The 22,325-nt window shown below is 43.7% G+C and overlaps 1 protein-coding gene across 1 annotated transcript; it reads right to left on the bottom strand.

Moving 5' to 3' along the window:
- Positions 1-5,882: 5,882 nt before the first annotated feature.
- LOC136470556 (pyrophosphate--fructose 6-phosphate 1-phosphotransferase subunit beta 1-like) lies at positions 5,883-22,092 on the bottom strand. The gene is made up of 10 exons (XM_066468362.1): positions 22,072-22,092; positions 21,392-21,472; positions 7,636-7,767; positions 7,320-7,490; positions 7,111-7,226; positions 6,919-7,016; positions 6,554-6,638; positions 6,194-6,238; positions 6,036-6,104; positions 5,883-5,946 (listed from the first exon to the last, which is right to left on the bottom strand). Exons 1-7 carry the CDS (start codon positions 22,090-22,092, stop codon positions 6,631-6,633), a joined length of 627 nt encoding a protein of 208 aa, XP_066324459.1. The 3' UTR covers positions 5,883-5,946; positions 6,036-6,104; positions 6,194-6,238; positions 6,554-6,630.
- Between the last annotated feature and the right edge of the window lie 233 nt (positions 22,093-22,325).

Raw genomic sequence — 22,325 nt, 5'->3', positions numbered from 1 at the left:
AGACAACATGGAGCAGAGAAGGCCGGTGGGCATCTGTCTACCCAAGACCGATGTGATGCTGGATATGGTGTTGATCTGCACCGGACAGTCTCAAGACAGGCGATGAGGATCAACCCAGAACTGCCAGATGAAGAAACGAAGCCCGCATCACAAGACTTCCTCCAACTACCACCATGTACATCCTGGCACAATGCTGTCGTAGGAATTAGCCTACCTCTAATCCCTATCACAAGACTTCCTCCAGCTACGACAAGACACACAGGAACTACAAAATATGCCCGGGGGCTGCTCTACTTCACAAACTACCATGTTCATGACCATGAAGGTTTCAACAGAATGTCCAATGGATGAAAACAAGCACTCCTGGGACAGTATTTATAGGCCAAAGGAGCGGCGTATATGGACTAGGAGTACCAACAAAATAAGCCTAACAAAGGACACAGTGAAAAGATAGGACTCAATAATGGATGACTCAGGCGAGAGGAAACAGTACTCGAAGACGGGCATATTCGGAAGAATATACCAGCATAGTACAACCCGTGAACAAAAGGCATTTACACTCAACCACCACCATACAACTACATCTGACAACAGCAGACTATCAAAGAATACGCCAAGACCTCACATCCGAGTTCTTCCTGAACAAAAACAACACGGATATACGCTCGGGGGCTCGGCCAGCATCATAGCTTAATCAACACTAAGCTAGGGAGCTCGGCCTTCATTTCAACCTACTCCCGGAGGCTCGGAACCAAAGACAAAGGACCAAGAATACAAGAAACTCAAGACTACAACGACGACGACACATCAAGACTCTTCATCCGACTTCTTTTCTAAAGGGAAGAACTCAGAGAAAGCACTTGGTTGCCTGCAGTAGAGGCTATCCAGGCTAGTGGGCTGCAAACTTCTGGTGTTTGGTTCCCTCCAACTTTTGCAAGCAAAAGCAAGAGGCTCGGAGGCTGCATGCCGCGAAACTACTCGGATGATGGTTTAATCCAAGACTAAAGGGCCGCTTCGGAAAGATGCCGCAAAAACTACTCGGATGATGACATAATCCAAATCTCGGAGACTACTTCAGAACACAAATTTTCAAACAACATAAGGATCAAGACCCTCCAACTTTTTGTTCCAAATAGCAAGAGGCTCGGGGGCTACACTCAGTGAGTGCCCTTTTTCTTCGAAAAAGCGCACATCACCAAAAGACTTCCTCAACGCAGACCACTTCAAGACATTACGATAAAAAGAACCCGGAACGAGCCATATTCGAGTTCTTTTTGATAAAACTTCAACGAGCAATCAGAGCAACTTCAAGACAAGATCCTCCAGCTCCTTGTTCCAAATAGCAAGAGGCTCGGGGGCTACAACCAGATGGATGTACTTTTTCTTCAAAAAGCACTCACCACTCGAAGATCCCAAGAAGCGCTACAAGGTTTCACTCCAGAAAGCACTCGGATGACATTTTGTTCCTACTCAACAAGACTTGAAGGAGCAAAGCGAGACTTTCAGAGCTCAACCATGAAGTGCTCGGGGGCTTGTCGATGCGGGACCCACAGATACCCCGCAAGGAAGGTAGAAGATCTAGTCTAACTAGGATTCTTCCCATATAATCTTAGTAGTAGTATTATTCTGTAATCCTACTAGGAACCCTCATTGTAAACCGACTAGGACTCTGGCCTCCTGACTATATAAAGGAGGGCATGGCTCCTTAGATCGAGAGTTCAGAAGAACGACAATTGTACAACACAACAACATATCACAATCAATCCAACGCAAAGGCGAACACCGACTGGACGTAAGGTTATTACTCGATCTACGATCGAGGGCCTGAACCAGGATAAATCGACTGTCTCTTGCGTTAACCATCGAGTTCAGCATACGCCGAAGCCCGAACATACTGCCCTGGGTACCCCCGTGGCAGGCTATCGGTGGTGAAACATCGACAGGGCCCACCAACCATATTAGGGTTGAACGCCCCCGATCAGGGTGCAGATCCAAGGGCCCAATAGGCCATTGGGCCTATTGATGGAGATCAACTAATAGGAGGAGGAGCAGGCGGGGAGCAATGCAGTGCATGGCGGGAGGCGCCATGCTTCGGGGTGGAAGAGGCGGGGAGGAGTCAAGAGGAGACAAGATAAAGTTTCGGATTTTGTTTTAAGACTTCCACGTTGAGATGGTAGCACCTAAATACGTCAAAGAAGCGGGTTTACCATTTGCATTATCCTTCCTAACGGTGTGCCAGTTGGAGGAAATTTTTTTATCGACACGTTTGGTCGAAGGTAATTGAAAGAGAAAACGAAGGATTAGAGTTAAATAACGTTTGGTCGAGGTAACTGAAAGGAGGGAATGGAAGAAGATTAGGTTTAAATAAAAATTTAAAAATCATGTATTTGTTTTATCAATAATGCTCACGAGCAGGCGTCCGTCGGATCCGGATGTTGTTTTACGGGCCTGCGAACTGTGGCCCAATAGGCCTGCTTCATCTCTGTGTGTCTCCATCTCTCTCAAAAATATCTCCCACTCTCGTGCTCGCCCATCGCGTGGTGCTATGTCCTGCATTAGCTGCTGCCGTCTTCCTCGCCACACACACCATCTCGCGCTGCGTGGCTCCCCAATCCCGCGTCACGCCTCCTCCATCATTGCATTGCGCTCCATCCCCTGCCGCGCATGCTTTAGCACGCTGCACGCCGTGCCCCGTCCCCCGTGCACGGTGAGGTGCTGCCAACGCCGCCGTTCCCCACCAGAAGGTCGTGGCCGCTGTCTACGCCGTGGCCGCCGCGACGTGCGACCTCGGCGAGGAGATGTTGCAATGAAAGAGTATGTTTCAAGTATTTCAGACGTTCCAGAGATATGTTGCGATTGTTTTATATGAATGTTGCAAAAGTAAATCGGGGATGTTGCAAGTGTTTCAGAGGTTTGTTAAAAATGTTTCATCTGTTCCAGACGTATGTTGCAAGAGTTCCGATCCGGATGTTGAATATGTTTCATACATATGTTGCAACAATATGTTCCAATGTTTTAGTTGTTTCTGTCTTATGTTGTAGTAAGTGTTTTCGTATTGCAAGTGTTTTATCTGGATGTTGCATATGTTTCACACATATGTTGCAAGTGTATGTTTCAGATGTTTCATCTGTTTCATACGTATGTTGCATTCAAGTATTTTATGATGCACGTGTTTCATGATGTTTGGAGAGTCAAGGGGCGTGAAGAGTGACGGTGGCATGGCGCGGGCGCCGGGGAATGGGGCGTGGCGAGCTGGGGGTAGGGGCCGACGAACGGGGCGCGCGGCGTGCCGGTGTCCTATGGACGGGGCGCGCTGGGGGCCGGCGGTCGGGGCGTGACGGGGTTGAGGTGCGTATGCAGGGCGGGGTGAACGGCCTCGAATCGAGGCCAACAGGGGCGGGATGCGCGCGCGAGGTGAGTCGTCTGGACGTGTGGGCGCGACGGGGCGTGGTGCACGCACGGGGTGGAAAAAATCAGCGAACGGGGGCAGGCTGCGCGGGTGTCCGGACACGCACGTCCGTCCAGTCGTCCGAGCGCTAGCACTACCGTTGTTTTATAGGATTGGGAGTTTTGGTGAAAAGAAAAACTAGAGGTCAGAGAGTATCATTAATCATTTCTCTAGAAGAGGGGTATGAGGTGTGTTTTTAATAAAAGATAAATGCATCGTCACTATTCATCATGATTTGTTTTTCTCTATGTTTTATTAGAATATGAAATAATATTCTTAAAGCATCATCATTGGAGGTTTGTTTCTAACAGCAGCATATTTGTCTCAACCCCGGCTCTCCCCTCAGCGTCATAAAAAATCTACATGGCCGTATATGAGACAACCTATCAGAACAATGGTGTTAGCAATGATCTTCTCCTCCTCAAAAGAAACCTGATCTTCTTCTTCTTCTTCTTCTTCTCAAGAGAAACATGTTTGCTTTCTGTTTTTGATTCTCTTATATAGATAAAATTTTATCACGGTAGGGGCTTCCCCTAAGCTTAATAAAATGTATCTAGGGAGACATATCTAATCCAGGTAAAGAGGGATAAAACAAACAACTTGCAAAATCCATGGTTCCAACCTCTATGTGAGCTAATATATCTTGGATTGTAAATTAGTATCACAAGGTGAACTGAGTATAGCTTAGCTAGTTGGGTTTCTTATGGTAGAATCTGACCATCCAAGTTTAAGTCCTCGACTTGACATGAGTGCTCGCATTTTTCTAGATTTATTCTGGGATTTAATGGTGGCGTTCTTTCAGTGGTAGACGATGTACCCATCGACAGCAACACACCTGTGGTGACTTTGTCAATCTCGAGATTTGTTGATCCAGTCTTAGTTTTTCATAGGTGCTCATAACAAAACTTGCTGGCCTAGTTACAGTGCATGCATTCTTAGACTGACTCCAACAAACGGACCCAAATACGATACCCATTTCACTATTATAGGTAGTCTACAGTAAAAAAGGGCCCGGACCTAAATATCTCCGCTCCAACGGCCACACCCAAATCCACGGCCGCCCACCCACCGCCGGACGCCCACCCACCCGTGCCTTCCCGACGCCAGCAGCGCGGGCGCCGCCCCGAGCACCCTGTCCAACCCCACGGCCGCGCGGGCCGTCCCCGACGCCGGCAGATCTCGCGCCCAGGAGCGCGGCGCGGGGACGGGGCCTCCTCCCCCGGCCGAGCTCGCGCCCGCGCCGGCGGATCTCGCGCCCGTGGCTCGGCGGAGCTCTCGTCCGCGCCCGGATTCGGCCCCCCTCTCTCTCCTTCTTCCCCGACGGAGCTCGCGCCCGGCGGAGCTCGCGTCCGCGCCCGGATCCGGCCCCCTCCCTCTCCTTCTTCTTCCCCGACGGAGCTCGCGCCCGGCGGAGCTCGCGCCTGGCGGATCTCGCGCCCGCGCCCGGATCCGGCCCCCCTCCCTCTCCTTCTTCTTCCCCGACGGAGCTCGCGCCCGGCGGAGCTCGCGTCTGGCGGATCTCGCGCCCGGATCTGGCCCCCCTCCCTCTCCTTCTTCTTCCCCGACGGAGCTCGCACCCGACGGAGCTCGCCCCCGGCGGAGCTCGCGTCCGCGCCGGCGGATCTCGCGTCCGCGGCCGGATCCGGCCCCCCTCCCTCTCCTTCTTCTTCCCCGACGGAGCTCGCGCCCGGCGGAGCTCGCGTCTGGCGGATCTCGCGCCCGCGCCCGGATCCGGCCCCCCTCCCTCTCCTTCTTCTTCCCCGACGGAGCTCGCGCCCGGCGGAGCTCGCGTCCGCGCCGGCGGATCTCGCGTCCGGGGCCGGATCCGGCCCCCCTCCCTCTCCTTCTTCTTCCCCGACGTCCGCGGTCTCGCCTCGCCGAGCCGGCAGCGCCTCGCCACGGGCCCACCACTTCGGGCGTCAGAGACGAGCGGGGCCGGCGGTGCGGCCGGTGCGGGAGCGGGCCACCTCGGCGTTGCGGAGGCGTGCGCGAACGGGCGGAGATTTGCGTACCAAGGAGAGAGGGCAGGCTTTTTTGCGTATCGCTTCCGTCGGTAGGCAAAATGCGTCGTCCGTCTGGGTCAGCCGTTGGAGGCTGTTTTCGGTAGGCAAATCAACTGTGCGTAACACATTTTGGGTTTGCATCTCTTCATTGGAGACAGTCTTAGGGGTGAGTTTGTGTGCCTTCATGAGTGTCTGTGTTTTACCAAAAAATAGTATCAATAGATCATGAACATGAGCTAAAACGAAAATTAGTTTTTATTGATATCATAATACTATGTAGAGAACATTGCCTAAACCTCTTATTCACATTTCTGCGATCTCGTGCAATATAGATACCGTAAACTAGCTTTCGAACATGCCTTCTATACCAAAATTGAAAATAAAAAGCGAAATGGTAGGGAACTAGATAGACAGTGTATCAGGCCTGAGCACCAAGTTCCAGTAGCAAGGTGCGGTTCACAGCGTCTGCTCCGGAGCCAATAAACTGGATGGGTCCTATGTTAGCAAAAAATTCCATCATGATAGCTTATTAACTCATTCGTCTACGAGTATTTGTCATTGCTAGAAAACTTGTTGCTACATACCAGGGCTAATGTATCGATTCTTGATGGCCCATTCATCTCGCAGGGATGCAAATTTCTTAAATGGTGCACCTGAATTTCTCAACATACGAATTTAGGATTGATGAGTGTACAAGTGTTTCATTATAACAATGAATATGAGGAGAGAAATTAATTCATACCTTCAAGTTCTACCATTGCTTTCTTGATCACTGGTTTGAACTTGCCTGTGGAATTGCGTTTGTGCAATGCAAAGTCAGAGATAGAGAAAAAATGCTTCTAACAGCAAAATAACAAAATAATAGATTATGACCAATGACAGGAGTAAAATATGGTAAAGCCATAAGAGAGAACGTTAAATTATTATCAATTCGCTAGAAAATATTCTTCTATGTCAAATAAAAATATAGAAATATTTTTTTGCTTTTACATAAACTTGGAACATAAATCCAAAGAAAAAGAAAGTAAAGAGATTGCTCTTTGAACAAAGACAAAGAAAGTAAAGAGATCGTAAGCAAATCTTAGTGAATACTAAAAGATACCATGTCTCCTCTCAACATCCATCAATGATGTCAATGCAGTTCCCCCGGCAGTCCACTCAGACACAGGGGCAGCAAGGTTACCAACCTGAGTTTATACAAAACAAAGAACCATAAGACATACCATTACAAATTATAAAAGAACTAAGTGAACCAGATAATCGCCGTTACATTTGTATGTGTTACTTTGGGTTATTATAGAATTTGAGGTGAGGTTTGGCGTGATAATGTTAAAAAATATTTAAAATGGAATAATAATATTGTGCATTCATGCATGACTTGAACCTTTTGCAAAATATATGACCATAGAAACAATGTCAACAATATATTATAACACCAAGTTGGCATATGTACCGAAGATATAAGACCTGTCTTCCCACACTGGAGAAGAGCCCCAGCACCATAACCCAAAGCGTAGCAATAACTGGCATCAAAATTAGTTGGAAGGCCACACCTCCCTTCATATCTGAAAATTGACATTGAGAAGACCATTATAATACATTTCCTTTATACCCATGCATAAAACAATGCTCATTATTTTAAAAGATCTAAACACTCACCCAAAGAAGTGGGATTGACCAATGAAATTGCCCTTGTACTTTCCTTCGGTTTTTCTTCTCTCTAATTCCGTTTCAACCATTGCAATAAGCATTTTCTCTGTTTCAATTTTTGCAACCTGAAAAAAAGAAACATCATGGGATGTCAGAAGCACATTTCAAAACAAGAAATGTTAATTGCTAGGTTAGACGGTTAAAGAAAAGTTTCTTACTTGAACGTTTCCATGTGGATCTCTTTCCAGCAAAAGCTGCTCCTGGATGGATGGGGGTAAAAATTCAAACAGTTTTTTGGATTCTTGTTCAAGTTTATTTTTCCAAGCACCTGCTTCGTCAACAATATCATGTGCCAAAATTTCATTTAATTCGGCAATAAGTTTCTGAACCTAGGAAGGCAAAGACAAAAATACACTTAGAATGAACATAGAATAACCATGAGTGGTGCAGAAAAATCTAGGTGCAACCAAGTCCAAGAATCAATGAACTCTTAGTAGCTCTAAATGAACACAAATAATGAGGATATCTTATAACCTCTGGTACGAAATCAATCAAACCCTCCGGTATAAGGATGACACCATAGTTGTAACCAAGTTCAGCACGCTTACAAACGATATCGGTAATGTAGTCTGTAACGTTTTTGAGAGTCTGCTTCTTTGCAGCAACCTGAATGAAGGGAAACAAAATTTTTGTGTATCAAACATAAACATCATATTAAAATTAGAAATTCCATTAATTGCGATCGTTTTATAAATAAATGAACCCATTCATACATTATTTAGGCCGTCAGTAGAAAAAATATCTATGGAAGTAATGTAGGAGGGTAGGTAATTGGTCATGATCCAAACAAATGTTAGTTGCTTAAATGAAACAGGAATGAAACCTTGCATACACTACGCCAGATTTGCACATCACTGTCGGCCTCATCACTGCCGGATTTATGAGAACCGGCAGTGATGTACCTTCACTGTCGGTTATGAGCTTGAAAATTAAAAAAATGATTGGAGCTGGGCTAAAACCGGCAGTGAAGGATCCATATCACTGCCGGTTTGTGGCTTGAACCGGCAGAGTTTTGGCGGGCACTCATCACTGTCGGTTTAAGCCAATAGCCGATAGTGATTGGGAACTATCACTGTCGGTTCTAGCCAAGAACCGACTGATGATAAGTCCTACAACACAAAAAGGCTGCAGCCGTCCTCTCCTTCCTCCTCACTTTCCATCCTGAGAACAGAGGCGCTGCGTTTGGACCCTTCCATTCATTATTGTGGCTGCTCTTTCACCATGAAGCTAGTGCTTGAATTTTGAATAATGGCTTGATCTTTTTGCTTTAAGGTTAGTAACAAGCATCCACTCCTTTGATTTTGTTGCTTAATTAGCTTTGTTTTGATGGCTACACTGCTTGATTCTCATTCTAGTTCTTTCTCCATTCTAGAGAACACTTTTCCAATTGGACATTTGTGCAAGGCTCAAAATTGTGGTGAATCCATCATCCAAAAGGTTGGTGTCTATGAACACATTTAAATTTCTAGCTAATTATTCCATGGCGGTCAAGATCATCATTGTTAGTATGTGATGCTATAATTAGTTCTTAGAAGTAGAGTAGAATAGTTGTTCTTCAATATTGTGCAATAATTGTTTTTTACTACGATTTTTAATTTACAGGGCTGGGGCTACCAATTTTAATTTTCAATAATTAGTGTACAATAATCTTTTCCAAAAATGGTACTTTCGAGCTACAATTGTTGTTCATGAAGCTCGGTTTCTTATTAATTCTTTGTAATTACTGTCTCAGTATTTTTTTGTGCAGAGATGGATCAAGAGTGGATGCATCTGTCCCAAACGGACAAGCGGTACATGCATGGTGTCAACCAGTTTATCACCGATGCTAAAGCCCATGCTGGGAATGGGAACCCTGTCTTCTGCCCATGTAAAGATTGCAAGAATTATAGGAACATGTCACGATCAAGGGAGTACTTATCGCTACAATCACCGACCTGCCAGGTCGAGGTTCGTTGTCTGAAGAGAAGACAAAAGGCTATACTGGATGTGTCGAGTGCTTAGACGACACCAATGCGGTAAATCTACCAAATAACTCAAAGATAGTTTATATGGGACACCGTAGGTTCCTACCTAAGGATCACCCTTACCGCAGGAACAGAAAAGATTTCAACGGTACTATTGAGAAACGTTTAGCTCCAAAATATCGAGACGGGCATGCGATACTTCGAGAACTCAACAAACTGGAGGTTGTCCTTGGGAAGGGGGACAATGCAGTAGCAGTGCCTGATGGGAGCGTTTGGAAGAAAAAAATTGGTTTTCTGGAAACTACCTTACTGACTATTTCTGAGTGTACAGCCACTGTCTTGATCCCATGCACATCACTAAAAATGTGTGCGCTAACACTCTTAACACCTTGATGGACACCGGGAGGACATCGAAGGATTCACTAGCCACACGCCTAGACATGCAATACTTGGGAATCAGGAAGGAGCTGCATCCATGGAGCTAGAGAATGGCCAGTTTGAACTTCCGGTTGCGTCATAGACATTGAAGAAGGAAGAAAAAGTGTGTGCTTATTTCTTTCTTCAATAAACTCAAAGTCCCGACGGGCTACTGTGCGAACCCAAAGAGGCTAGTGAACATGAGAGAACTCAAGTTCAACTATGTCCCTATGAAGGCCCATGACTGTCATGTCATTATGACTCAGCTGCTCCCTGTTGCCCTACGTGGTATCCTCCCCCCAAAGGTTCGCGCCCCAATCATAAAGCTTTGCTCGTTCTTCAACGCGATCTCAAAAAAGGTCATTGATGTGTCCACGCTAGAGCAGCTTGCAGCGGGACATTGTCGAAACTCTCGTTAGGCTTGAGATGCATTTCCCGCCGACTTACTTTGATATCTCATTGCATCTGCTCATTCATCTTGTTGACCAAATTAGAGCCCTTGGCCTAATGTACCTGCATCAGATGTTTCCTTTCGAAAGATTGATGAAAGTTTTCAGGAGGTATGTTAGGAACAGATTCAGGCCAGAAGGGGGCATGGTTGAAGGATGGTCAACGAAGGAGGCCTTGAGTTCTACACATATTATCTAGACATCAAAAGGGTCTGAGTTTCTAGAATCTCGTCATGAGGGAAGACTACGTGGCAAAGGAACGATCGGGGAGAAAATCTATTATAGTAGACGACCATGTTTCTTTCAGATAGGCATAGTTCGCTGTTCTCCAGCAAGCCGAGTGTGTGATGCTATACATTGACGAGCACAGGCAATCGCTGCAAACTCTGTATCTGAGCAGGTCACAGGCTTGGCTGGATAAAAACACAAGGAGGAATTTGTCAGCTGGTTGTGACATCGCTTGCTTGGAATAAAGTTGGGTAATCAACTAGATGCCTTAGCCAAGGGACCTTCGAGTACATATCTTAAGTACCAAGGGTATGAGATCAATGGATTCACATTTTACACAAAAAAGCAAGATGGAAAGAGCACATACCAAAATTGTGGTGTTCGTTTTGATGCTCACGACGAGAACGACAACGTGCAGGCGACATACTATGGTTTCATAGAGGAGATATGGGAGCTAGCCTACGGTCCGTTGAAGGCAGCTCTTTTTCGCTGTCAGTGGGTCCTGGCTCGAGGAAATCAACTACTGACAGCGAAGGGTTCACTACCGTTGATCTCACTAAGACCGCATACAGAGACGACCCATTCGTCCTGGCAAGAGATGTTATGCAAGTCTTCTATGCAAGGAACAACAAGACAAAAGGAAGGCTAAAAGTAGTCCTAGAAGGAAAAAGGAAGATTGTCGGTGTCGATGGAGTGACGGACGAAGAAGACTACAGGGGCTATTAGGAAATTCCTCTATTCGGGGCGAACGTACCCCTACCTATCCTTCAAGAGGGTGACGAACCTGCTTACGTACGAATTGATCACAATGAGGCCCTCATTGTTGATGCACCTACAGATAGTTAGATTATTGTTAACTATGTAATTATTATGCAGACGTTGTATCAGTAATTCGCACTGAATATTTAATTTATATTTTGTGCGCATCTCTATAATTTAATTATTGACTATGTAATCAAATATTAAGATGATGTTCACAAACACTATTATTTGATAATTATAGACCATTAATTAATTATCATAGAATTAAATAATCAAGACACAAATTTTTGTGTTATTTTAGAATATAAACTAACTGTATTATTTCTATTAATAAATAAATAAAGAAAAGCAAACTAACCGAACTCCCTATCCTAGCTCAACGGTTATGACCGCACACTCTGTACTCTGAGACCCGCGCTCGAATCCCAGACGAGCCAAACTTTTTTGATTTTGCATTTATTATTTAGTAGTGCATTACAATGGGATAAAAGGAAAAAAATAAAATCATTCTAACCGAACTCCCTATCCTAACTCAGCGGTTAAGGCCGCGCACTCTCGACCCCATGACCCGCGCTTGAATCTCAGGCGGGCCAAACTTTTTTATATTTTTTACAAAAAGGCTACGATGGTAGGCTCCAAGCCGACAGTGTTTTTTTTATATTTTTTTACTAAAAGATGGCGACAGCGCCCTTCAGTGCCGGTTTTGGTTTTAAAACCGGTAGTGATGGCTTCTATCACTGCCAGTTTCTCAAACCGATACAGAAGGCCCAATTCACTATCAGTTTTTAAACTAAAACCGACAGTGATGTGTAAATAATCCTCACATGCCAACAGTACTCCCACTGACCACAACAGTTAGAAACACTCCTCCCACCTACCCCAACAACTTTAGTTCTGAAATAAAAATGTACCACGACTGCTAGCCCCTATAAAATGGCTCTCGACTAGGAGCTAGCCTCTCTATGCATGTTGGTTTCAGCCAGGCCTTATCAGTCATGATACAATATTTTCCTCTCACAACAAACCACAGATATCGTTATGCATCGTAGTCCACCTTCACTATCGGTTCTATTTAGAAACTGGCAGTGATGTCCATGCCCCCCTATATAAAACAAACTGTCCGCCACATACATCGATCCCACCCACCCACGAACTCTCACAGTCTTATTTCTCACGTTTCACTCTCACTTCTCAAGACATCCACTCTCTCTCTCTACGTGATTTGGTCATGGCTCCTACTTTTTTCAATGGTATTGATATGTTGTCTTCTCCAATATTCTATCTATATTCATTTTATCTATATTTATATTCATGTTTCTTTGTATTCTACATTTATATATATTCTTATTCCTTGCATTCGATCTATATTTAATTATGTTGCCACATTTTACTTGGAAGAATTTTTTGTGCATATATTTTATGTTCATATTTTTTTATATTTTATCGATCAGGTGGTATGAACAACGGACCTCCCCCACCACAAGAACCAGGTTTCCACCCTGGCGATGAGCCATTCGCTCCTAATGTGGCCATTCCACGGTTCCCTGTTCCAGCTATTGTATGAAATATTTTCTAACATCTTTTATTTTTTGATGCTAACAAATAAGTGTAATTAGTTTAATATCATTGTTGCATGCATATATGTCGCAGACTATATCCCCAATAGATTAGCTGCGAACAACACTTAGCTGATTCTTTATCTCGGACATCGTCGAGAATACGACATCTAATGCAAGTGGTTGGCTATGGACAGTGTGAACTCAGTTTTTTCATCCCTGTGAGGGGTTTAAATCATCGGAACCATATCCACGGGACGGGAATACAGAGCCCAGACATGATAAGCGCCCAATTAAGTGCAGTGCGCATCTATTTAGAGGCACTTCAACGTATTTGCTATGATGTGCCTGATTTCTCGTACTTCAAGGCACTTGCTTTGAATGCTGGTGATATCCCCGTCCCGCAAGCAAGCGAATGGTTTGCGAGCTACAACCATGCAGGATGTGGTAAAATAGGTCACTTATACCTGAGTCGTGGCTTATTTGTTGTTTATTATTGTAATAATATTCTCTAATTTTTTTCTTTTTCTCCACATGCAGATTGTGCTACAGGACCTTACCTATGCTGCATATGGCTTATGGGCCGTTCTAGACCAAGCTACGGAGCAACTTGGGTATGATTGAGACTTCTGCAATGGAAACCTCGGCCGAACTCACTATAGAAGGACGTCAGTACTGCATAAGGATTACTAATATGGGCAGCGGTTCGTTCAATAGGTTATATCTATGGCCGACCATTCTTTCAGTATTGTGAGGCACGAGAGAATGGCACTCATACGGGCAATTGGACTTCATCGATACAAGCGGAATACCTAATCCGTGACATCAATTACCATATATGGCTATAGAGGCATGTTAGTGTGCGTGGCCCGATCGATCCTGGCAGTGATTCTGATAGTAATTAATGTTTATTTAGCTAGATTTTCAAGGTCGTAGTTTAATTGGGTTCTAATTTTAATATGTACAGCTTTGTGTGTTTAATTATTGTCATGCATGTAATTCGTGTAATATTTGTTGGGCAACTAGAAATATACATTCCGGTGTCGTATTGGTCTCAAAATTATTCTCAGGCTTGCACGTGCCACGTGTGAAGGAAACACCAAGTTTGGGATTTTTCGGAGATGGTTTGCTACTTTCTGAGGTTTAATTGAATTTCCGCGTGACGGCACCTATTAATTATATGTTGAACTGAGTCTACCCACGAAAAGATCCAGAATGGTGCCAAACTTTTATACAGGCTCTAATGTGCCCTAGGGATAAGAATTTTGTGGAGGTGGATGAAAAAAATCTATTGGGTCCAAGATGAAATTCACCCTCTTTTATCTCATTTGGCACAGAGAAAAATATAATAAATAAAAAAATAATCAGAAAAAACTAAGATCCTGTGTGGGGTCTTAATTTGGGTGTACATGCTTGCCAAAAAAATTCAAACTATTTCGACATAGGCGAAGTATACATGCTTTACAGAGGTACATGTGTCCTTTCAACGAACCATGACTGTACACATATGTTATCAAGGTTTCTGTGATTCATAGGCATTCCGGTGTCGTATTGGTCTCAAACTTTTTCTTAGGCTTGCACGTGCCATGTGTGAAGGAAACACCAAGTTTGGGATTTTCTGGAGATGGTTTGCTACTTTTTGAGGTTTAATTGAATTTCCGCGCGACGAGACCGTTTAATTATAGGTTGAACTGAGTCTATCCACGAAAAGATCTGGAATGGTGCCAAACTTTTACACATGCTCTAATGTGCCCTAGGGATAAGAATTTTATGGAGGTGGATGAAAAAATCTATTGGGTCCAAGATGAAATTCACCCTCTTTTGTCTCATTCAGCACACAGAAAAATATAATTAATAAAAAAATAATTAGAAAAACCTAAGATCCTATGTGGGATCTTAATTTGGGTGTACAAGCTTGCCAAAAAAAAATTAAAACCATTTCGACATAGGAATACATATGCTTCTATTTATTCAGTATATAATTTTTTAATATATATAAACATCACTGTCGGTTTTAAAAACCCGGCAATGATGATAAGAAACCGACAGTGATGCTTGTTATCACTATCGGTTTATTTTGAAAACCAGCAGTGATATATAAAAAATTAAAAAAAAAATGCCAGCCCTCGGGTTTGAGCTCGGGTCTCGGGCTACAGAGTTCAGACACTTAACTGCTGCGCTAGTATAGGATATGTGCCAATGTTTATTTATTTTATCTTTTTGACCTTTAGACCGCTTAATAAATTATAAAATTAAACAAAAAAAATTAGGCCGCCCGAGATTCGAACGCGGGTATCGGGGGCTAAGTTGCGGGGTGTTAACCGTTGAGCCAGTAGGAGAAATTCAAAAGAAGTGGAAAAAATAAGTTACTTATGCTGTGGCCGCTACACGGCAATCACTACCGGTTTAAAGAATGGCCCGGTAGTGATGTACCCCCATCACTGTCGGTTTTTACTTACAACCGGTAGTGATGTACCCCCATCACTATCGGTTTCTAATTAGAATCGGCAGTGAAGAGGTCTGGTATAAAAGCCCATCGTGGGTTGAAATTATCCAAATTTCAACCCTACGCCAACCGTTCCCAGCCCCATGCTCCTCTTCTTCGACGCCGACGCCCGTGCACTGCCCCACGTCGGAGCACCCGTCCACCGCCCTCGCGCCACCGTTCCCAGCCCTGCGCTCCTCTTCTTCGACACGAAGGCCCGTGCATCGCCCCATGCCGGAGCACCCGTCCATCGCCCCCCACGCTGCCGTTCCCAGCCCCACGCTCTTCATCTTCGACGCCGACGCCCATGCACCGCCCCACACCGGAGCACTCCCCACGCCGTCCACCGCCCGACACCGGAGCACCACCGAGGCCTTCAGGAGCGCGCGCAGACAGCTGCTTTCCCACCCCCATGGTGAGTGCGTGGCTCACTGCCCGCTAAGTGTTAGATGAAATGCCCCACGGTTGTTGTCTTCCCAATAGCAGCTGAAATGGACTTTACATTGACAAACAATATAAGGAAGTAAGTTGTCTTGTATACTTTTTATTGTTTTCGGAGGAACAAGAAATGGACTTATTTTTTGAAATAGTTTTAAAGATGAAGACTGTATGCAACTCTATCCATTGTAGGCTATGCAATGTCACTGATCCAAACATATTTTTTATTCCTCATGTCTGCAGGCTATTAAAATCACCTCTGTTTTTTGAGACAATCTCACTTTGTAATAGCTAGTCCATAGTCAGATCAAACAGGTTCACTACCATCTACAATCTAATCTCACTTTGTAATCTCACTTCGTAATAGCTAGTCTAGTTCTGGTGTTATCTACAATCTCATCTTAATTAATTTTACAATCCTTAGGATTATTGAATCCCTAGCTAGGATCTAACCTTGATATGGTCCTTGAAATATGTTTGTAGAAACTTTCTGGTGTTTTGATAGGGTCCTACTTTATTTGACTGGTCATGTTGGTTAATTACAATGACTTGCCTATTTCCTTTCTGTTGTAGATGTTTTGCTTTGACCTTTCATCTAATATTTTCTTATATATACTACAAGAAATTATTTATTTCTTGTATAAGTTTTAGTATATTTTAAAAATAATGCTATTTTGATGGAATGTATAGCATGCTTAAAAAAGGCATCTATAGATGTTTGTTCCAGAAAAAAAGTTAAAAACAACTTTTAAAATTGGCTCAGGCAGCAGCAGCAAGTATGATTACTAAACCACATTGATCTCCGAATAATAAACAGTCCAATTATTGAGGTAATTTTTTATCATGTCAAGGATAAAGAACATTAAATAGATTTAGTTTGGCCATATAACTTGAATAATAACTCTTGTTCAGTGAGTTACCATTACCACTTACCACATGCCTAATTTACTTAAATGTATAGGCAACCATGGCATGGTATGTAGCGCATGTTGTCACATGCCTGGGATTTATCGAACCTTGGAAAGATTACTATGCTCAAGTCAATCGCTACCCTGGTAATTTGCATAAAAAATACAACACAGAAATTGAAGCTTTGAGGGCCTACTATAGTCATTCGGCCTACCTTGCAAACCATGGGCAACCGGCCTACTATGGTCCAATGAATGCAAACCATGGCCATCCGCTGGCACTGAAGATCGAAGAGAAGCCACCCACCGGAGATGTGAAGATTAGGAGAATTGCTCCTTGATCTTGGAAAGATGTCATGCTTTTATTTATGGCTATGGTCATCACTTTTCTTATTTGGAAGTTGATGTAGGCTTAGTTTCGTAGAAGAGTAGGTGGACTTTTTTGTATATGGTCAATCAAACAATGAATTTGTTCTAGGTGAACATATGCTATTATTTGACTTTGTTGTATGTGGACTTATTATTAGACTTTGTATTAAACATATTATATATATATGAACATATGCTATTAGTAGTTGTCCGTGGCCAAAACTATCCACGATCGTGTCACGGCCATGACTCATCGTCGCCTATTACCCCGTCGTCAAAGAACTGATCGGCAACAAGAAGCGGCTGATATCGCTGGGACGGGAGAGCCGCATGATCCGACAAACGGTGACGATGTCAATCAGGTCGGTGAGAACGAGCAGCCATGGACCCCGTCCGGCCTGCTCGATCTAGGTCAAAGTGATCAAGATGGCCAGGTAACTTTGTTATCATGTCACTATATAGCCACACACGCTAATCAATTGAGAGGGTCATAGCTTACTTGGTGTGGCAGGAGCCTCCGTCGGCCGAGGAGCTAGAGGGTTCGGGTAGCAGGAAGGCCAGATCCAAGCGGGGCATGTCAAAGATTCCTGTTGGTAGGAATGCACACTAGCACATTACTGAGTTCATGAATTCAGGGATCCACTCTCACCGTCTATAGCTTTGACCAAATACAAGACTATCCTTGGGTTACTTGTTAGGGACTTTATCCCGATTAAGTACAGGAAGTAGATTGGGAAAGATGATGACCGATGGAGGGTTCCCGAAAGCGAGAAGGATTACATATGGGATGTCAAGATCCTAGAGTATTTCACTTTCCCAGCCGAGTATGATAGGGAGTTAGTCAAGAAAAAAGCAAAAAAAATCATGGGGACATGCTTCAAGAATTTCAAGGGAACATTGTACAAGAATTTTGTCCTCCAAAATAAAGAGCCAGATTTTGATGGTAGATAGTTTAGCAAGCAGAAGGACTTCTGCCAGGCTTTTAAGGAATACAGGTTATCCGAGGAGTACTTAGAACTGAGCAGGAAGAATAAGGAGAATTCGCAGAAAGCGATGAATCCTCATCATCTTGGCTCTCGTGGCTACGCCAAAAAGATGCTAGAATTTGAAGCAGAACTTCAAAAGATGGATCGCTTTGCTGAGGAAGGCGTTTAGGTTGAGACCGCCTATTGGGAGCCTAGATCAGTATTATACTGTATGGGGAGAAATGTACGGCACGCCGAGGACGGGAGCTTTAGCTCCTCAAATCAACCCATGAGCGAACTCATCTAGAGGATCTCCTAGGTAACTGAGGAGGTGAGGCAAGGGACTCGCACTTCTAATAGGGAGAAAGATATGCTCACCCAAGCACTTGGAACCAAGGAGCACCCTGGTCGCACTAGAGGAAAGGGTGTTGTTCCTTGGAGACTAGCATTCCCCTAAGAATATAACACTTACCGGAGCCGCTCGAGGGGTAGAGCGGAACAGGAGGCAGAGTATTTGAGGAGACTAAAAGAGATGGAAGGCAGAATGGAAGCACGGATTGAGGCGACCGTTGAAGCGCGAGTCGAGCAAATTTTGCTGTCCAAGGGGTCAGTAGTACCATAAAACCCTACTCCTACTGCCTTTAGCCCACAGTTTAGGGGTCGCAACAGCTGCGGATCGACCCCGCTCGATGAACAAGAGGCAAATGTGCCTCATCCGGTGGACGACATCACTAAACCCGTCAATGTCAGGTTGTACATCCGTTAGGAATGGACAACGGACAAGGTGGCGCTCGGCCAGGCCTGGCCTGCGGGAGACAGGACAATTAATGGCCACCCAATTCCACTGGGGTACGCTCGTGTCACCATTGATAGAATACTTGATAAGAAGTTTAACAAGATACCCATTGAGTACTCCATTGCGGAAGACATGCCAAAACTTGGTCAAAACAAGGGCTCTCAAGTGGCCTGGCGCAAGCACTTCATTAAGCTTGACCATCAATTGTTCTCCGATGATGAGGACGACTACGAGTCTTTGCCCACCCGCGATGATCACTCACCATCTCCCAACAGAGATCACTCCCCTCCTCATCCGAAGCCATCACTCTTGAGAAGACAGAGGTCTCCTTCTATTCCTCCTCGTTCGACTCCATCTTCATCAGCCCTGAGAAAAGAGACTCCTCCTCCCCCCTCCTCCTCCATCTTCATTAGCGCCGGGAAAACAGAATTCTCATCGTCATCCTCCTCCTCCACCTTAGCCCAAAACAAGATCAAGGACATCCTCGCAGTCACAGAAAAGGTCCTTGGATTCGGTCGCTAATGCTCCCAAAGTGGACCAACAGAAAAGAAAAAGGCCGTTCAGTGGCAGCGTTACCACCTTGATGAAAGAAAAATTTACAGCACACATCTCGAAGGAAGATTGTGTTAGTTTCTTCAATCTCTGTGCCTCACTGCCTTCATTTTTATTGAAGTCCGAATTTGAAAGGCAAACACAGAATAAATACACTACAACAAGAGACGAAGAAATACACAATAAAGATTTAAGGAACATACAGAAGTACGTCGAAGACAACGTAGGATTAACCATGGAAGAGGCCACGACCATCTATTATGATGTACAAGGGACGACTACACCAGCAATGAAGTATGAAAGGGGCAATCTTTTGGTTCCCGATGACGAGTATAAAAATCTGACAACATATATGCGCCAGTTGCATGAATATTACATGGCTCAAGCAATAGAGATGGACGACTTTAGTTTTGAGGTTATTATCCATTCGCCACATGTTTTCCAATATCCTGAAGAAGAGAAGTTCGATGTCGAGTGGGAGTGCTTGTTTCAGCTATACCAGAAACGCTCTCTCGATGTTCAAATGTTGACGTTGTGGGCTATGTAAGTACCCTACACACACGATATTACAATTAACTACTCTCTCAAGACAAATTATTAACTTTTGAGCACTTCCCATGATTTTATGTAGGTGTATAGCAAAATTTTGCATTCTAAAAAGCAAATGAGATTACATAGGCTTCTTGGACCCCTTGCGAGTCAATGAGAGGACATGTCTAGGCCTCTATGGATGTGACGTGGAAGACCTAAAACAGAGATTAACTGCTGTTTTCGACGAATTCACGATGAAGAAGAAAACCCACATACTTCTAACCTACAAATGTGAGTATGTGTTCTCGGCTTTTAATTTTATGCTTCTTTTTTCGTTAAGATTATTCGATAATTAGGATTTTTGTGATTGTAGCAACCATTTCATCTTCATTAGTGTCAATCTTGCCAAAAATCTGATCGAGGTGTGGGACTCGAAGAAAAAACCATTTGATCATCTGGATGCACTGGTGGTAGTGCTGAATTAGTAAGCGATCCTAATAACATATTATTTTCTAATCACACATACCGCTTTCTAATGTTTCTCCTTTTAATGTTGCTCAGTGTCCGAAGAAGACATATCGGTGGGATGCCGGTCCCATTCAAGGTTGTCGAAATGGAGGGAAAGTACCTGTCATAGCCGGCGGGAAACAATGAATGCGGGTTTTATGTAATGTGGACAATGCTTCGCTACATCGGCGGAAAATCGGAAGAAGCCGATAAGTTGGTGTGTATAATCCCCATTTCATTTATGTCCGTTAATAATTCAACAAAATGATTTAATGTTCCTCTTTGGATATCATCTTTTTTGAACGACAGCGCAAGAAATATAACCACCAAAGGTTGTTAGACATGGAGATCGTCGCACTGCAATCGGAGCTCGCAAAATTCATCTTAGCTGAGGTATTGGAAAAAGATGGAGTATTTTCCATTGCACAATCCGTGAGGTACAAGGACCAGTATGGCCCAGAGCGGCTCGCAAGATTATTGTAAGAAGTCCGAGAAGCATGTGTGAAGTCCAAGAACATTTCTTTTTTATTTTGAGAGATCGAGATGTGGATAAGAACATTTGAATTATAATCGTAACATTTGTAATGTGTAATATTGATGGACCTGTCGTCTACGTAGCGTATATAAAGCGAAACTCGATTCCCCGAAAAAATATAAATTAAAATAAATTATAAAACAATAAAATATGAACGGGCTATCACCGCCGGTTAGCAACAAACCGGCAGTGTTGTCGTAACCATCACTACCGGTTAGAAACAAACCGACAGTGTTGGCTTGCTCAACACTGCCGGCTTGAACCATGAACCGACACTGATAGTTACGACAACTCTGCCGGTTTGATCCATGAACCGACACTGATATTTACTACAACACTGCTGGTTTGATCCATGAACCGACAGTGTAGGCTTGTTTAACACTGCTGGCTTGAGCCAAGAACCGATACTTTGAAGCAACCGTCACTGTCGGTTGGCACTACAAACCGGTAGTGTTATTCAACTGGACCCTGCCGGGTGAAGCCAGGAACCGACACTGTTTTCTGTAGATCAGTGTCGGTTTTTAAGGACCGGCAGTGATGTCAACCCCCCATCACTGCCGGTATGCCACTGTCGGTTCAAAATCTGACAGTGAAGTGGATTTTTAAACCAGTAGTGATGTCCAGATCTAGGGTAGTGATAAGCACGCTCATCATGTAATGCTCACGGCACACTATTAAAGTCATATCTAAGCTAGCAAAAAGGCACTGAGCAAAGATCAGAAAAAACAAATACAATATGAAATAAATATCCAAAGGAAGAGTACTAACCTCTTCCCCGATAAGAGCAATGTTTGGGTGTGTTTGTAAGGCACACTCCAATGTAATGTGAGAAGCAGCACGTCCATAAGTCTTACAACTGTAGTGAGATATCAAGAAAATGTAACACAACTCTTCCCCGATAAGAGCAATGTTTGGTCAACCACAGTTGGTTGTAAGGCAAAAAAATTAGTAAGGCCTTGTTTAGTTCCAAAAACTTTTTCCAAAAAGTGCTACAGTAACTATCACATCGAATCTTACGATATGTGCATGTAGCATTAAATGTAGACGAAAAAAACTAATTGCACAGTTTGGTTGAAAATCGCGAGACGAACGTTTTGAGCCTAATTAGTCCATGATTGAATACTAATTGCTAAATAAAAACGAAAGTGCTACAGTAGCCAAATTCCCAAATTTCACCCAACTAAACACAGCCTAACACAACTCTTTAGGTATTTGTCCTTGGGAAGAAAAACAATTTTTTTATGAATTCAAGGAGATGTAATTATATGACTCGCAATGACTTACTTCCACTATAAAAATATCCTTATCTGCATTCTAATAAAGTTATGAACATATGATTCATGGAAAAAGTCTACTTAATCCCCCACCTTTCATACTTGGTCTACTTCACCCCGAACTATGAAACCGTTTGTTTTACCCCCTGAACTTTCTAAAACCGTCTATTTTACCCCCTGGGTGGTGTTTGACATCGGTTTTGCTACAGTAACAACGGGTCTGCTACAACAACGGTGGGTTTGCTACCGTGCCGGTAGTTTTGAATTTACTTTTTTTTACTTATTTTTGGTGAATTTTTAAAAAATCATAGTAAATCATAGAAAAATCATAAAATGAAAAATCTAATTTTATTGGACTCCACATGAGTAGATCTACACAGTGAATATATAATACGGTATGCTTTAGTACAAATTTTTACTGTAGCCTT

Source organism: Miscanthus floridulus, chromosome 8 (genome assembly GCF_019320115.1).
Source record: "Miscanthus floridulus cultivar M001 chromosome 8, ASM1932011v1, whole genome shotgun sequence".
NCBI classification, from domain to species: Eukaryota; Viridiplantae; Streptophyta; class Magnoliopsida; order Poales; family Poaceae; genus Miscanthus; species Miscanthus floridulus.
Note: the sequence above shows the minus strand (reverse complement) of the source record. Positions and strands in the feature narration are given on the sequence as shown.

Bases quoted from the DNA above. Each gene is read 5' to 3' on its own strand.
- LOC136470556 (XM_066468362.1), bottom strand. From the start codon at position 22,092: ATGTCAAACACCACCCAGGGG. The intron at 7,491-7,635 runs GTTATAAGATAT...TTGCCTTCCTAG, and splicing joins TGATTGATTTCGTACCAGAG to GTTCAGAAACTTATTGCCGA. The intron at 7,227-7,319 runs GTAAGAAACTTT...TCTTTTTTTCAG, and splicing joins ATCCACATGGAAACGTTCAA to GTTGCAAAAATTGAAACAGA.